This window comes from Lycium barbarum, chromosome 7, assembly GCF_019175385.1.
Source record: "Lycium barbarum isolate Lr01 chromosome 7, ASM1917538v2, whole genome shotgun sequence".
Classification (NCBI taxonomy): domain Eukaryota; kingdom Viridiplantae; phylum Streptophyta; class Magnoliopsida; order Solanales; family Solanaceae; genus Lycium; species Lycium barbarum.
Window position 1 is genome coordinate 109,480,285 of NC_083343.1, and position 14,267 is coordinate 109,494,551.

The following is a 14,267-nucleotide window of genomic DNA, read 5'->3' on the forward strand; positions in this document are numbered from 1 at the left end:
AAACTTGCATTTTTGAGCCTGAAAATATCAAAACAGAGCATAAATTTATAAAATTTAATTTTTCAATAAATCAAAAAATTGGAGCAAGACCATACACCATAATAGGGACAAGACCAGTATCTTCTTCCAAGGTTGTTTTTGGATCAAGAAGTTTGCATTTGCAACAAATTCCCGTATTGACATTGGACCACGGTTCTAAGCATAGGATCACTCTCATCCATACACAATCGACCAAGGTCAATTTTTTCCATAACAAACCCTAAGAAATGAAAAATGACTAAATATGAGCAAGAATTACTCAAGAAATTTAAAACAATAAATTTCACATGAACCAATTTAAAGAGAAATAAACCCTGACTAACGAACCTCTTTCCAACGATTGGAGCGATTAAGGTGTTGATTTTTGGAGCTGTAACGATTGGAGTGGTTGAAGTTATGGAGTTGTTTGCTTTTTTGACAAAAAAATGGAGATGGGTATTAAATAGGGTGAAGAAGAAGATGAAGTAGCTGTTGGGTGTAAAAATGGAGGGAATTTAAATTTATCTATGTGGTATCTAGGTGGCAGTCCAGTTGGCATTTTAAAACACGTCAGATGTTGTTTTTTAAAGGCTATAACGTGCCATTGAGCGGTGTAGTCAAGCTCTTGTCCACATCAGCAAAAAAGGGGCATTTTGATACTGAAAAAAATTAACCAGGGGGTAATAGGACCAACGCAAAGGTTAGGTGTGTAGTTGAAATTTTGATCAAACGTTGGGGGATATTTTGAGTATTTTCTCAAACATAGAGACATGTATAGGTCATATTTACTGATTGGGTCGTGTGGAAAGATTAGGAAGAAAAGAAAGGAAAAAGTATTATTATAATATGAAAGATATCAGAAAAGAAAAAGAAATAAGAAAGTTTGATAGAATGGGGAAGAAATGACTGTTTCCTAAGAAGTTGGTGGCCACCTTTTAAACTTTGAATCTTAGCTACCATTAGTGCCCCTAATCATTTCTTCGGGGGGCTTAGCAACCAAATAGAACTTCTTAGAAAATTTCTTACATGAAAAACAGAATTGCTTAGGAGGGGTGCCAGTTCATCCATACTTGGTCCATTCAATTATATGGTGGTGTATAATATGATGGATTTTTTTTTTTTTTTAAAAAGAAGAGATCTTAAACATGCCATATCAAATTTAAATAGCTATAAGAGCATGTCATTATCGGCAAATCATGAAGTTTAAAGTAAAAAGGTTAACCAAATACAACATACCCAATATGATTCCACAGGTGAGGTTTGGGCGGGTGAGGTGTACGCAGACATTATCCCTGTCTTGTTGATAGAGAGGTTGTTTCCTATAGACGCTCAACTCAAGAAAAGCGTTAGACAAATGCAAAGTAAAAGCTATGGTGAAAATACTATAGAAAAGAAAAGTAGTGATAACAAAAATCAGAAGGGTAATTCCAGTAAAAGAAACAACAATAGTTATACAATTTGAAGAATAAGATAGTAATAAAATAATAATAATAATAATGATACTAATAAATAGAAGAGAGAGTAGACAAGGTGCTCTAAGCTAGAACCATGTTCTCCCACAAGAAAGATGAAAATCTCCCGACTACCTACTAATCCTCTACCCTAATTTTCAACCTCCATAGTTTTCTATCTAGGGTCATGTCCTCGGTGAGCTGAAGATGAATCATGTGATGTCTAATCACCTCACCTCAAGTCTTCCTCGGTCTACCTCTAATTCTCCTTAGACCTATCGTTGCCAACCCCTCACACCTCCTCATAAGGGCATCTGTGCTCCTCCTCATTACATGTTCGAACCATCTCAGTATGGCTTCCCACATCTTGTCCACTACCGAAGTCACTCCCACCTAACTCTGTGTATCATCGTTTCTAATATTATCTCTCCTGGTGTGCCCACTCATCCATCTAAGCATCCTCATATCTGATACACTCATCTTTTGAACGTATGAATTCTTGATTGGCCAACACTTTGCCCCATACAACATAGTTGGTCTAACAACTACTCTATAGAACTTACTTTTAAGTCTCGATGGCACCTTCTTATAACATGGTACAGCACATGCGAGCTTCCATTTTACCCACCCCGCTCCAATACGTGTGTGACGTCCTCGTCGATCTCCCCATTTCCTTAGATTATTGAACCAAAATACTTGAAGCTTCTTCTTGCGGGATGACCTATGAATCAATGCTCACTTTCACATCCGCCTCATGAAATGTGTCACTGAACTTGCATTTCGTGTACTCGGTCTTAATCCTGCTCAATCTGAAACCTTTAGACTCTAGGGTCTGTCTCCAAGCCTCCAATCTATTGTTAACTCCACAACGTATCTCACCAATCAATTATATGTCATCTACAAATAACATACACCATGCCACCTCCCCTTGAATTTATTTTGTTAGTTCATCCATCACTAAGACAAATAAAAGTGGACTAAGCGCTAATTCCTGATGCATTCTTTTTTAAGCAAATATTAAATTAAAGAATGTAATATAAGATGAAACGGAGATGGGGAGGGGGGCGTACATTACAAATGTATTTATTTTTTCCATTTTACATTCCTCTAAAATGCATATTTCAAGCACTACTTTCCAATTCCATGCATGAGAAGGTTCTGGAAATCACTTGTTTTTTAATAGATGTCCAAGAAAGCAGAGTATATGTGATGTTAACTCTGACTGGACTCCCTTTCATACTTGAAGGCCACTAATGCTTATTAACCAACATGAATGCCTTTGTTGATAATTGGAAGGAAACGATTAAGGTAATACAAAATAGATTGACCCCCTATACTGAAAAAATAAAATAAAAGAAGCAGAAAAAGAATAAATTTCTTTTGTAGTTTGGTTGGTCCATTAGCTATTAAGTTCCAGCCCTCGATCGTCATCAACAGAATGGAAAAGAAAACTAAAGAATGAAATTTCAAAGCAAATTAGTTACTATGATAACGTAAATATTAAGTTGGAATATTTGTGTCACTAGACACTAGTGGAGTCATTAGAGGGGCTAGTAATACATGTCGTGTCGTGGCGTGACAATAATAGTTGGATAATAAATGTTCTCTTTGAAGAGCAGCCTTGACGTAACTGGTAAAGTTGCATGCTGTCATGTGAGCAGAAGGTCAAGGTTTCGAGCCGTCAAAACACAGTGGCGCACTCAGGATTCAATGAGCCTGGGTGCTCACCTTAAAATCAACAAAAATATGTTGCTTACTAATCGCTGGATAATAAATGTTCTCTTTGAAGAGGAGCCTTGACGTAACTGGTAAAGTTGCATGCTGTCATGTGACCAAGAGGTCACGGTTTCGAGTCGTCAAAATACAGTGGCGGACTCAGGATTCAATGAGCCTGGGTACTCACCTTTAAATCAACAAAAATATGTCGCTTACAGTAGGATTCGAACTCGGTTCCTTCATGACTCAGTCTAAAGCCTACCACCTTTTAACCAGAGCACCAAGATCTTTTATTGTTTTTTAGGTGTTCTTTATTATTTTATGCCAAAATTTCAATATTTTATATATGTCTACATAGAATATCCGCCACGGTTACTGAGTGCTCAGACACCAAATATTACTACATGGGTCCGCCCTTGACAGGGTAAAACTGCGTTCAATAGACCCTTGTGATCCGGTCCTTCATTGGACTCCGTGCATAGCGGCAGCTTAGTGCACCAGAGCCTTTTATACCTCTATACAATTGACAGTGTAAAAATTGTTTTTAAGATCCGATCATCAAAAATTAACTACAACTAAATATTCTTATTACTAAGTGTGAATACTAAATTTGAAAGTTGAAACACGTAGCCTGCTGCACCACGTTAAATTTCATTGAGAGGGTAAAGAGTATAAGTTAATTCCATACTTAAAAACTGGAAGAATGCCTCAAGATTAGCACTAATCTTGAATTTAATGGAAGGAATTATAGCCACGTCTTCAAGTACTACAGTACCCGCACATTACTCTCCCATGTGTGTGTTATCTTTACTCTAAATAGGAAAAATTGCATGTTTCACTTTAATTTGTCCACGTATAAAAAGAGAAGAGAATGTCCGTGTGCTAGTAACTGAGACAGCTGGTTGTATGTTTTGGTATATATTAGTGGACTCAATACTAAGAGAGTGAGAAACATAAAGTGATAAAACTCAGTACCCATTGGTCTTCATTCTATTGTAGGCTTACAAACTCTAAATCTTTATTTAATACTCCCAACCCAAAAGCTCCTTTCTCATTGGCTTTTAGGATCGGCTTTTAGAAATTCCCATTTTTCACTTGACTTGTTTACTTTCTACATTCTTCTACTAGCCTAGCTAGCTCTCTAGTGGACCACCAACCACCAACTTCTCAAACATCATCAGGAGATTCATTTTCGAATATGAAGGTTAGTTAAATTAGTTAACATCACAGTTGCAGTATATACTAAAGCTATATATCTCTAAATTGATAAATTGTACTAACTTTGTTTCTGAGTTGCAGTTCTTTAATTGGATGCATAACAAGCTTAATGGGGGACAAGGGAGCAGAAAGTCTGATGCAGTTCCAACCACAAGTAAACTTTTTTCCTTTTCTCCTAAACATGCCTGCATTATTAGTTATATGCTGCTCGAACTCTCCAAAAATGTTACCATACTTGTGTTTGATTCTCCAAAAATGCACACGAAATTAACACGCCTCCGACAACATTTTTGAGGAGTCTTGAACAACATAGACTATTAGTTAGTGTTTTTTTCTTAATGACACTTATCAGAGAAGTTATAGTAATAAAAGTTTAAGTTAAAGAGTTTCTTTTCTCTTAGAAATTAGAAAAAAATTATGAGGATCGTGCACCCATTAATTCTTCATACGTGGCCATTAGCATGAACTAGCTAAAAGCGGTACATTTCAGCTCAGGTCCAGAAAATTGACTTCAATTTTGACCCAGCCAGCTAGCATTTTTTGTATTAGCCAGTGTTATCAAATATAATTAGGTTGCATGCAATAGACCTAATGTGATCTGACCTTTTTCCGTGATTCTTCGCAAGCTCAGTGCACCATACTACAGTCCTATGATTGATCATTATATTGTTAGTATTATTATCTGCAGATTGTGCAACAAATCGCAGAACAGAGAAACAGAGAATTTCTAGTTAGTCCTAATCACTAACATCGCATATAACAAGCTTGATAAGGCAACGGCATTTATTGAAGAGTTTTTTCCACTTGGGGGATGTATACTTTCCTCAAAAACACTAACCAATAAAACAATAAATTTCGAAATTTGAGAAAATTCTAGGCGGTCTCAACATTTATGTACATTGGTCCTTTATTCTAGCTTTTGATTGAATCTAAGCTGCCTAAGTTTGTTTAATTAATAAACTAGAAAATGATGTTCTTTCTAACTCGTTTTATCAATTTTTGGACACAGATTATATAAATGAAGAGTTCAAAGATTGGCCAGATTCATTGTTGGCAATTGGAACTTTTGGCAATAGGAGCAGTGATCTCAAAGAAAGTATACAACCAGAACAAAGCCAATTACACGTACAAAATGATCGCGAAGACGATGATGATGAGCAAAGTTGTTCTCCAGATTTAGCAGAATTCACACCTGAAGAAGTTGGCAAATTACAAAAAGAGTTAACAAAATTATTATCACGAAAACCGGTTAAATCTGAATTAGTTGAGATCAAGAATGTTGATGATCATATTCTTCCATTAGACAGATTTCTTAATTGTCCATCAAGTTTGGAAGTTGATCGTGGGATTAGTTCGAGCAGATTTAGCACAAATTCGGATAATTTTGATTACGACGAGGAAGAAATAGACAGAACAATAAGAGTGATCATAGGAAGATGCAAGGATGTGTGCAGTAAGCAGAACAAAAAGAAATCGATTGGGAAGAAATCAATTTCTTTCCTTCTCCAGAAAATGTTGGTCTGTACAAATGGTGGTTTTGGTCCAGCTCCTGGTTTACGAGATACATTTCCAGAATCAAGAATGGAGAAGGTAAATTTACTATGCGAAATATCTCAATATTCCCCTCTATTGTATTTTTCGGTCATTCATACCCTTGACAATAGTTTATCGTCTCGTGTCTGTCCTTCGCCTTAGAGATCCTTGATCTTAATGTAGCTTCAGTTTGAAGTATAGTGGAGGGTCATTTTAAGACACAGTCAATAGTAAAGGCGTAAATTTGAACATCTTTTCGAAGTATCTACGTGAAATTCAGCCCATTCACACTGGAGCTCCTTTAAAGTCAAAATTAAATACGAGACAATATGTTAACAACAATCATATGAATGCATGGGCAAGGCCAAGATTATAGTTACGGATTCGGTAAAACCCAATAGCTTAGGCTCAGACCATGTATTTGTGTTAATAATTCGTTTAATATGTATAAATAATCTATTTAAAATTCTGTAAGCAAAAAAAATAAATTGTGACCCAAAACTCATAAATTAAAATCGTGGCTCCATCAAAATATAAGGAAGGGTATTGTTGAGATATTTCACATAGGAAATTTTTTATCTCTTCTTTAACAGCTTTATCTTGTGTCATTAACATTATCTTACTATTGCAGCTTTTGAGGACAATGCTTTCCAAGAAAATACACCGTCAAAATGCCCCTCGCACATCAACAAAGAAATATTTAGAGGACAAACATCCACAAAGAGAAGAGCAAGAAGAGAAAAAACGAGAGAAAACTTGCGATGATGGATCTAAATGGGTGAAGACAGATTCTGAATGTAAGTAACATTCAATAATCTTTTGATTAAACTAAAAAAGAACTGATTATTAGCTTATCTTAAGTTAACGAAAATTTATTTTCTTTTGTTTTGCAGTTATCGTCTTGGAAATGTAGATAGCGCCTCTCTACTAGTTGTTCTATTTTAAGGAAGACCGACGTATTATGATGCAGCAAACTTTTTAGGGAAAAGGGATTAAATTTATTCCCTTTTATTTCACCTCAAATTTATTGGTCAACTGTCCGAAATTGAGCAACTTTATCTTATGTTATACTTTTGGCCTATTAACGTCGTTAGGAAAAAGTCTCTTTTTTTTGCCTTGAACCCTAAAGACGGGGTAAACACGAGAATTTTTATAGGGACAAATTCGACCAAAAATCTTAAGGAAGGGGAAATTGGTCAATTTTAAATAGTATAGGGACAAATTTGGATCTTTTTCAACTTCTATTTTCTTCAACCCGGTTGTAGTTTTCTTCAAAGAAAACACTTTTCTTGCGAAGATTGGATCCTTATTTGGAGAGTTCAATAAGTTCGTCATAAAGAGACCCTCCAATATTGTACAAAAGATAGCAACTTATTTATCTTTTTGGAAAGGTGCTTGTCCTTTTTTCCATGGTTGTATCCATTAATGGATGCAACACGTGTTGTGTAATGTTTATATATAGGGAATCTTGTGATTTGTACTGATATGCTAGGGGTGCTGATAGTATTATTGTGGATTTGTATAGTACAAGAAGTCTCTCCACTCTTCTATTAGCACCTTTTGTGATCTTGAAAATGTTACATCGCTAATATGCTTTAGTTGGCATGATGTGTTGTTATTTAGCAAATGAAAGTGAAAAAAAAAAAAGTTCATATTTTTTATTTTTGTTTTCAATAATGCGCGTGCTTAAAGTCAAAATCTGTTACCATCAAAGGATGTGGTGCAGCAGCTCTCTTAACCAAAGGTCTGGGGTTCGAGTCCTGGTATGAAAAAATCCTTAATAAGAAGCGCTTCCCCCAAACGGGCCTACGTGGCACAAATTCGGAATAATCAAGCTCCAATATGTATATCAGACATTGGATAGGAAACCAAAAAAGAAGATCAGAATCTGTTACTTTATGCCACAAATAAATAATAGAAAATGTTCCTATCAAATTTTTAGAAAATCTTTTGCACATGCTAGCATCTATTAGGTAGTTAATTTTGTAAGAAATATTTTCCTTAGTTTGGGTAACTCCAAATTGGCGGAAACAAGGAAAGTGTAAGAAATATTTTCCTTGAATCCTTTCATTACTTGAATTGGTTTATATACAAAATAGGAGAATAATATTCTAACCTAAAATAGGAGATTACACAATATACAAAATATGCTAACCTAAAATAGTAGACTACAAAATATTCTAATTAATATTTACATAATCTATCATACCCCCGCAGTCGAAACGGGAGGTTTACGAACGCTGAGACTATCCCGAAAATCTTCAAATAAGACCTGTGGTAGTCCCTTGGTGAAAATATCGGCAATCTGATAGCGGGAAGGAACATGAAGGACACGAACCTGTCCGCGCGCAACCTTCTCACGAACAAAGTGAATGTCCATTTCGATGTGTTTGGTGCACTGATGTTGCACCGGATTTCCCGAAAGATAAATGGCACTCACATTGTCACAATATACCATAGTAGCCTTATGAATAGGACAATGTAATTCCAACAGAAGATTGCGAAGCCAGCAGGACTCGGAGACAACATTAGCAACCCCCCTATACTCCGCCTTAGCACTCGAACGAGAGAGGGTAGGTTGGCGTTTTGAAGACCACGATATCAAGTTATCCCCAAGAAAGACACAGTAACCAGACGTTGATCGACGTGTGTCAGGGCAGCCCCCCCAATCTGCATCAGTGTAGGAAAGAAGGTCCGCAACTGAGGACGGATAAAGATGCAAACCATAGTCAAGTGTACCCTGAATGTAACGGATGATACGCTTAAGTGCATGCATATGAACCTGTCGCGGTGCATGCATGTGTAAGCATACTTGTTGAACAGCTTAAGAGATATCCAGCCTCGTGAAAGTAAGATACTAAAGGGCACCTGCAAAACTGCGATAGTGAGTCGGGTCATCATAAGGATCACCCGATGTGCCGCTCACCTTCGGTTTAGTATCAACCGGAGTAGAAGTAGCCTTACAAGAAGACATCCCAGCTCGATTAATGATTTCTTTGGCATACTTGCGTTGCGAAAGAAACATGCCATCCTTATGTCGAGTGACATGAATGCCAAGGAAATAATTCAAAGGACCCAGATCCTTCATAGCAAATTCCGAGGCAAAGAGAGCCATAATGGAGCATGGGAGAGAATCTGAGGAAGCAGTAAGAATAATATCATCAACATAAAGTAGCATGTATGCCATATCGGACCCCCTTTTGTAGATGAACAAAGAATTGTCAGATCTGCTGTTTGAAAAACCAAGAGAAGAAACATAATCTGCAAAACGCTTGTACCATGCTCTCAGGGCCTGCTTAAGCCCATATAAGGACTTACGGAGTAAACATACATAATCCGGATAAGTGGGATCTCTGAAACCCAGAGGTTGATGCATATACACGGTTTCCTTGAGCTCACCGTGTAAGAAAGCATTTTTGACATCTAGCTGATGAATATGCCACTTCTTTGATAGGGAAAGACTGAGAACGGTACGGATCGTAGCCGGCTTGACCACTGGACTGAAGGTCTCACCACAATCAATACCAACCTATTGAGTCTTACCATCACCTACAAGACGGGCTTTATGTCTCTCAAAGTCACCATTAGATTTTTCTTTATGAGTGAAAATCCACATAGAACGAATAACATTCACATTAGGTGGACCGGGCACCAACTCCCACGACTTATTTTTAATAAGAGCATCAAATTCATCATCCATAGACATTTTCCAATTCGGGTCGCGAAGGGCGGTCATAGGGTTATGAGGGGGAGGGGATTTCGTAACCATGGTATTCAAGTTAAACGTGCGTTTTGGGTTAAAAATACCATGCTGACTCCGGGTCACCATTCGGGACGGATTGGTAGAAGGGGGAGGCTGGGGTGACGGTGGGAGGGGACTGCCAGCGGAGGGGAGAGGGGCAGCGTGTTGGGACACGGTGGGAGGGGACTGGGCAGCGGGCTGTTGGGTCACGGTGGGAGGGGACTGGGCAGCGGGCTAGGTCACGGTGGGAGGGGACTGGGCAGCGGGCTGGGTCACGATGGGAGGTGGGTAGTAGAAGCCAAGTGATGCAACCACAATGGGGAAATGCCATCGTCCAAAAACTCATAAGTAATAGAAGTGGGAGAATGTAAATTGGAAAAAGGGAAGACATTCTCATCAAAAATCACGTGACGAGAAATAATGATTTTATGAGACGATAAATCATAACACTTATACCCTCTATGATTCGTAGGATGCCCCAAAAAGACACACGGTGTAGACCGGGTTTGCAATTTGTGCATAGTCGGAGAAGGAAAGAGGGGATAGCATAAACACCCAAAAACCCGAAGATGAGAGTAAGATGGTTTTCTTTGGTATAGCATTTGAAGAGGAGAAACGTGACCTAATAATTTACTTGGTAAAATATTAAGAAGATATGTTGCCATTTGTAAGGCGTGATGCCAGAACGAAGGAGTGAGAGAAGCATGAGCAAGAAGAGTCCGAGTGATATTATTGATAGAACGGATTTTTCTTTTGGCTTTCCCATTTTGTGAAGACGTATGTGGACAAGAAAGACGAAATGACAGCTCATTAGACTCACAAAATTTCCCGAATTGACCATTATCATATTCCCTCCCATTATCACATTGGACATTTTTAATATGACGTTCAAATTGAGTATGAATGTGGGTTTTTAAAGCTAAGAATTTCGGATAAACATCGGATTTCTTAGCCAAAGGAAAAGTCCATAAAAACTTCGAAAAATCATCCATAAAAAGAACATAATATCGATGACCCAATGAACTTAACACGGGAGAGGTCCACAAATCACTATGAATAATATCAAATGGCATCAAAGTTTTGGAAATAGAAGAATCAAACGGCAACTTAATGTGTTTACCAAGAACGCAAGAACGACAAATACTAGAAAGACTAGATTTATTACATTCAATGCCTTTATTAACCTTAAGATAATCTAAGATAGAATTTCCCGGATGACCAGAGCGAGCATGCCAAAAAGGAGAAGACAACGCCGCAAAGGTTGATGGAGTGGTGGTTGGATATTTGATGGTGGTGACCGGATAAAGATCTCCCTGACTATCACACCGCATTAGTGGCATCCCAGTCTGAAAATTCTTCACAGAAAACCCATATGGATTAAAATCAACAGACACAGAATTATCAGTAGTAAACTTATGTACTGAGATTAAATTTTTAATGAGTTTAGGAGCATGTGAAACATTGCGTAAGGATAAAGGGGGGGTTTGGGGGAGGCAAACTAGTATGACCACAACCACGAATTGGAATCGAATGATCATTTCCCACAACAATACCATTATTTTGATTGCTCAAATTAAAATAAGACGAGAGATTACCGTTCGAGGATGTCATATGAGAAGTGGCCCCGGTGTCCATGTACCAATTTTGATCGGGCGGGTTCAAGGTCATGGTGTGCATTGCAGACTTAATGTCGGTTGGAACATACGACCCGGGAGGGACCACTGCCGCCGTGTAGAGCTGCTGAGCTGGAGGAGGGCCCAAAATACCCTGCTGGCGTGGCGGGACTGGCGGCGGACGAGCCCAAGAAGCTATTAGGTACGGGTAGGGGGGAGGAGCAGCCCAGCGGGGCTGGGGGGACCCACTGCCAGTGGCCAGTCCACTGCTGCTGACCGCCACTGCTTCGGGCAGAATTACCGCGGCCACCGGTGATTTTGCCGCTGCCTGAGCCGCGGCCCGAGCCCCCCTTACGGCCAGTTCCAGAATTTTAGTAGCGGGTATTTTTTGATTTCCCTCGGCGTGAGCTTGTGTTGTCCGAGGGGAGTGGCACGTCGTCGACCGAGGCCACCATAGCCGAACCATATCTGTGAGACACCATAGCCGCAAGTTCACATTCTTCCAAAACAAGGGAAGACCGAGCCTCAGTGAATGGGGGGAGCGTCTTTGCATGGCGAATTTGTGTCCCAACCCCTTTGTACGCTTCAATGAGACTCGAGACCAGTTGAAGGGCAAGGCGGCTATTCGTCACGGGAGCCCCGACGTTTTTCAGTTGATCGACAAAGCTCTTGAGACGTTGACAATAGGCGGAGGCATTGGGAAAATCCTCCATACGAGTCGTCGTGAATTCTTGTTCGAGAGTCACCGCACGAGAAGTTTGATGATCTTGGAAGATATCACGCAAGCGATCCCAAGCGTCCATGGCAGTAGCGTCTGGTTTGATGATAGTGGTTAACAGATCATTCGAAATTATCGAATAAATCCATTGAAGCACGGTGGCATCAATGGTGGTCCATAATTTGACTTCCTCATCAGTTTTGGGAGCCGACTTCTCCTTACCTTTAGGTGGAGGAATGATGTGATGAAGGACCTTGTGAGAACGAGCATGAATTTTGAAAAGCTCGGCCCATGTACCGTATTGTAAGTTTTCCATCTCAAGAGTAACAGAGATGTGATTCTTTATATTGGAGACCGCGAGGGCCGGGTGGAACGTGGGCTTAGCCGGGGTGGTAGGGGCGTTGGCCATGGGAAAAAAAAAAGAAGGGGGCGACGGCTTAGGGAGGAAAAAAAGTAGGGATTTAGGGCGTACGGAAGGAGGAAGAAGAAAGAAACCCTAATCTGATACTATGTAAGAAATACTTTCCTTAGTTTGGGTAACTCCAAATTGGCGGAAACAAGGAAAGTGTAAGAAATATTTTCCTTGAATCCTTTCATTACTTGAATTGGTTTATATACAAAATATTCTAATTAATATTTACATAATCTATCAAATTTAACCACATAAAATATGTTATCTACTTTAATTATACACATCAATTAGCAAATGCATGGGGTTTTACGGCTTATTAAGGCGAATGAATATAATTAAAGGAGGTTGTGTATTTTAAGGGGTTAACATATCTATGTAATGGACATTAAGAACACGTGCAAACGTATTTTCAATATTTGAACAAAAAACATCTAATAGGAATATTTATCATATGTTCAAGTACTCAATTAACATATGTTGTAGTTCGAATATCTAAACGAAATTTTCTAACAACTTTAAAAGGTCTTAAATATATTAAGACAAAAAAAAATTATAGTTAGAACCCACGTAGAAAAATACAATAATTCAAGTAGGGATTTAAACACGATATTAATACTAATTCCTCTAATTTTAAAATATATTTCATTGAAAAAAAACTATTCTTTTCCGAAATGAAGGGAGTAATAAATAAAATTAAGAGAGCAGAAGGAAATTTTTTATTTTCAACACTACTTATGTGAGCCTGTCTTTTTAATCGACGGAAAAAAGGTCAGATCTTATGTGAGTCTGTCTTTTTAATGGACAAATGGGCGCTTAATGTCTTCTCTACCCCACCCCATTTTTATTTTATTGAACCGTCCCCATTTGTGTATATGGTTATTTTCAGACCCGTTTTGTTAAGGGAAATTGGCGTGAATGCCCCTCTTTTGGGCTGGTCTTTAGATTTTGCCCCTCAAAATGGTGGTCTTTAATTATTGCCCTTCCGAGCAAAAGCAACATGGTAAAAAGACATTACTACCCCTAACAGTTACATATAAAAACAAATATCGTTATTCTCAAATCCTTCCCTTCTTTCATATCGTTAACCCAGCCCAAATTCGTTCCCAATTTTTCACATTATTCAAATCGTTGTTTCAAGCCAGATTTCTCAATTGATTTTGCTGCTACAACATTAGTAAAAGGTACAAATCTTAATTCAACTCAATTTAACGATTTTATTGAGTTTAGATTGTTAATATTTGAAAAAAATCATCTTCTACGACCTGATTATTAAGAAACAGATGACATACAACTCAGATTGAACATTGCGCATGATAAAATTAATCAGCAAAATAGAATTGATTGGATTTATTGCTTTGTTCTGATTTTAATTACTTTATACCTTAATTAAATTAGTATACAATGCTTATTTACTTGAAATTGTAATTATAAGTAAATTCAATTTAAATCAGGCAATGCTTATCGATTTAAACTTGAATTAAGGCAAACTGTGTACAAATTTAGAACAAGTATGCCGGAGGAGGCAAAAGTTAAATTTACAAATGAGTAGAGTATGCCGTTACCGGCAATGTTCTGAACCAATTTCATAACAAGTATGCCGGAGAAGACAAAAGTTCCGGTTTATATAGAAGTATAAATTAGTCCAGTTGCGTCAATCCTCTAATTGGAATAACTGTTGCAGGCATTTGATTTAAATTGGATGAAGGTAGAGGAGGTTTTCATTTTTTTTTAACCAAAAACAGTTACTGCATTATCATCAGCAAAACAAAAAGTGCTTATGCCGGAAGAGGCAAAAGTTCAATTTACAAAAGAGTAGAGTATGCCGTTACCGGCAATGTTCTGAACC

The 14,267-nt window shown here is 38.1% G+C and overlaps 1 protein-coding gene across 1 annotated transcript; it reads left to right on the plus strand.

Moving 5' to 3' along the window:
* Positions 1 to 4,383: 4,383 nt before the first annotated feature.
* Positions 4,384 to 6,849, plus strand: LOC132601725 (protein NEGATIVE GRAVITROPIC RESPONSE OF ROOTS-like). The gene is made up of 5 exons (XM_060314789.1): positions 4,384 to 4,389; positions 4,485 to 4,557; positions 5,413 to 5,993; positions 6,568 to 6,733; positions 6,830 to 6,849. Exons 1-5 carry the CDS (start codon positions 4,384 to 4,386, stop codon positions 6,847 to 6,849), a joined length of 846 nt encoding a protein of 281 aa, XP_060170772.1.
* The last annotated feature ends 7,418 nt before the right edge of the window (positions 6,850 to 14,267 follow it).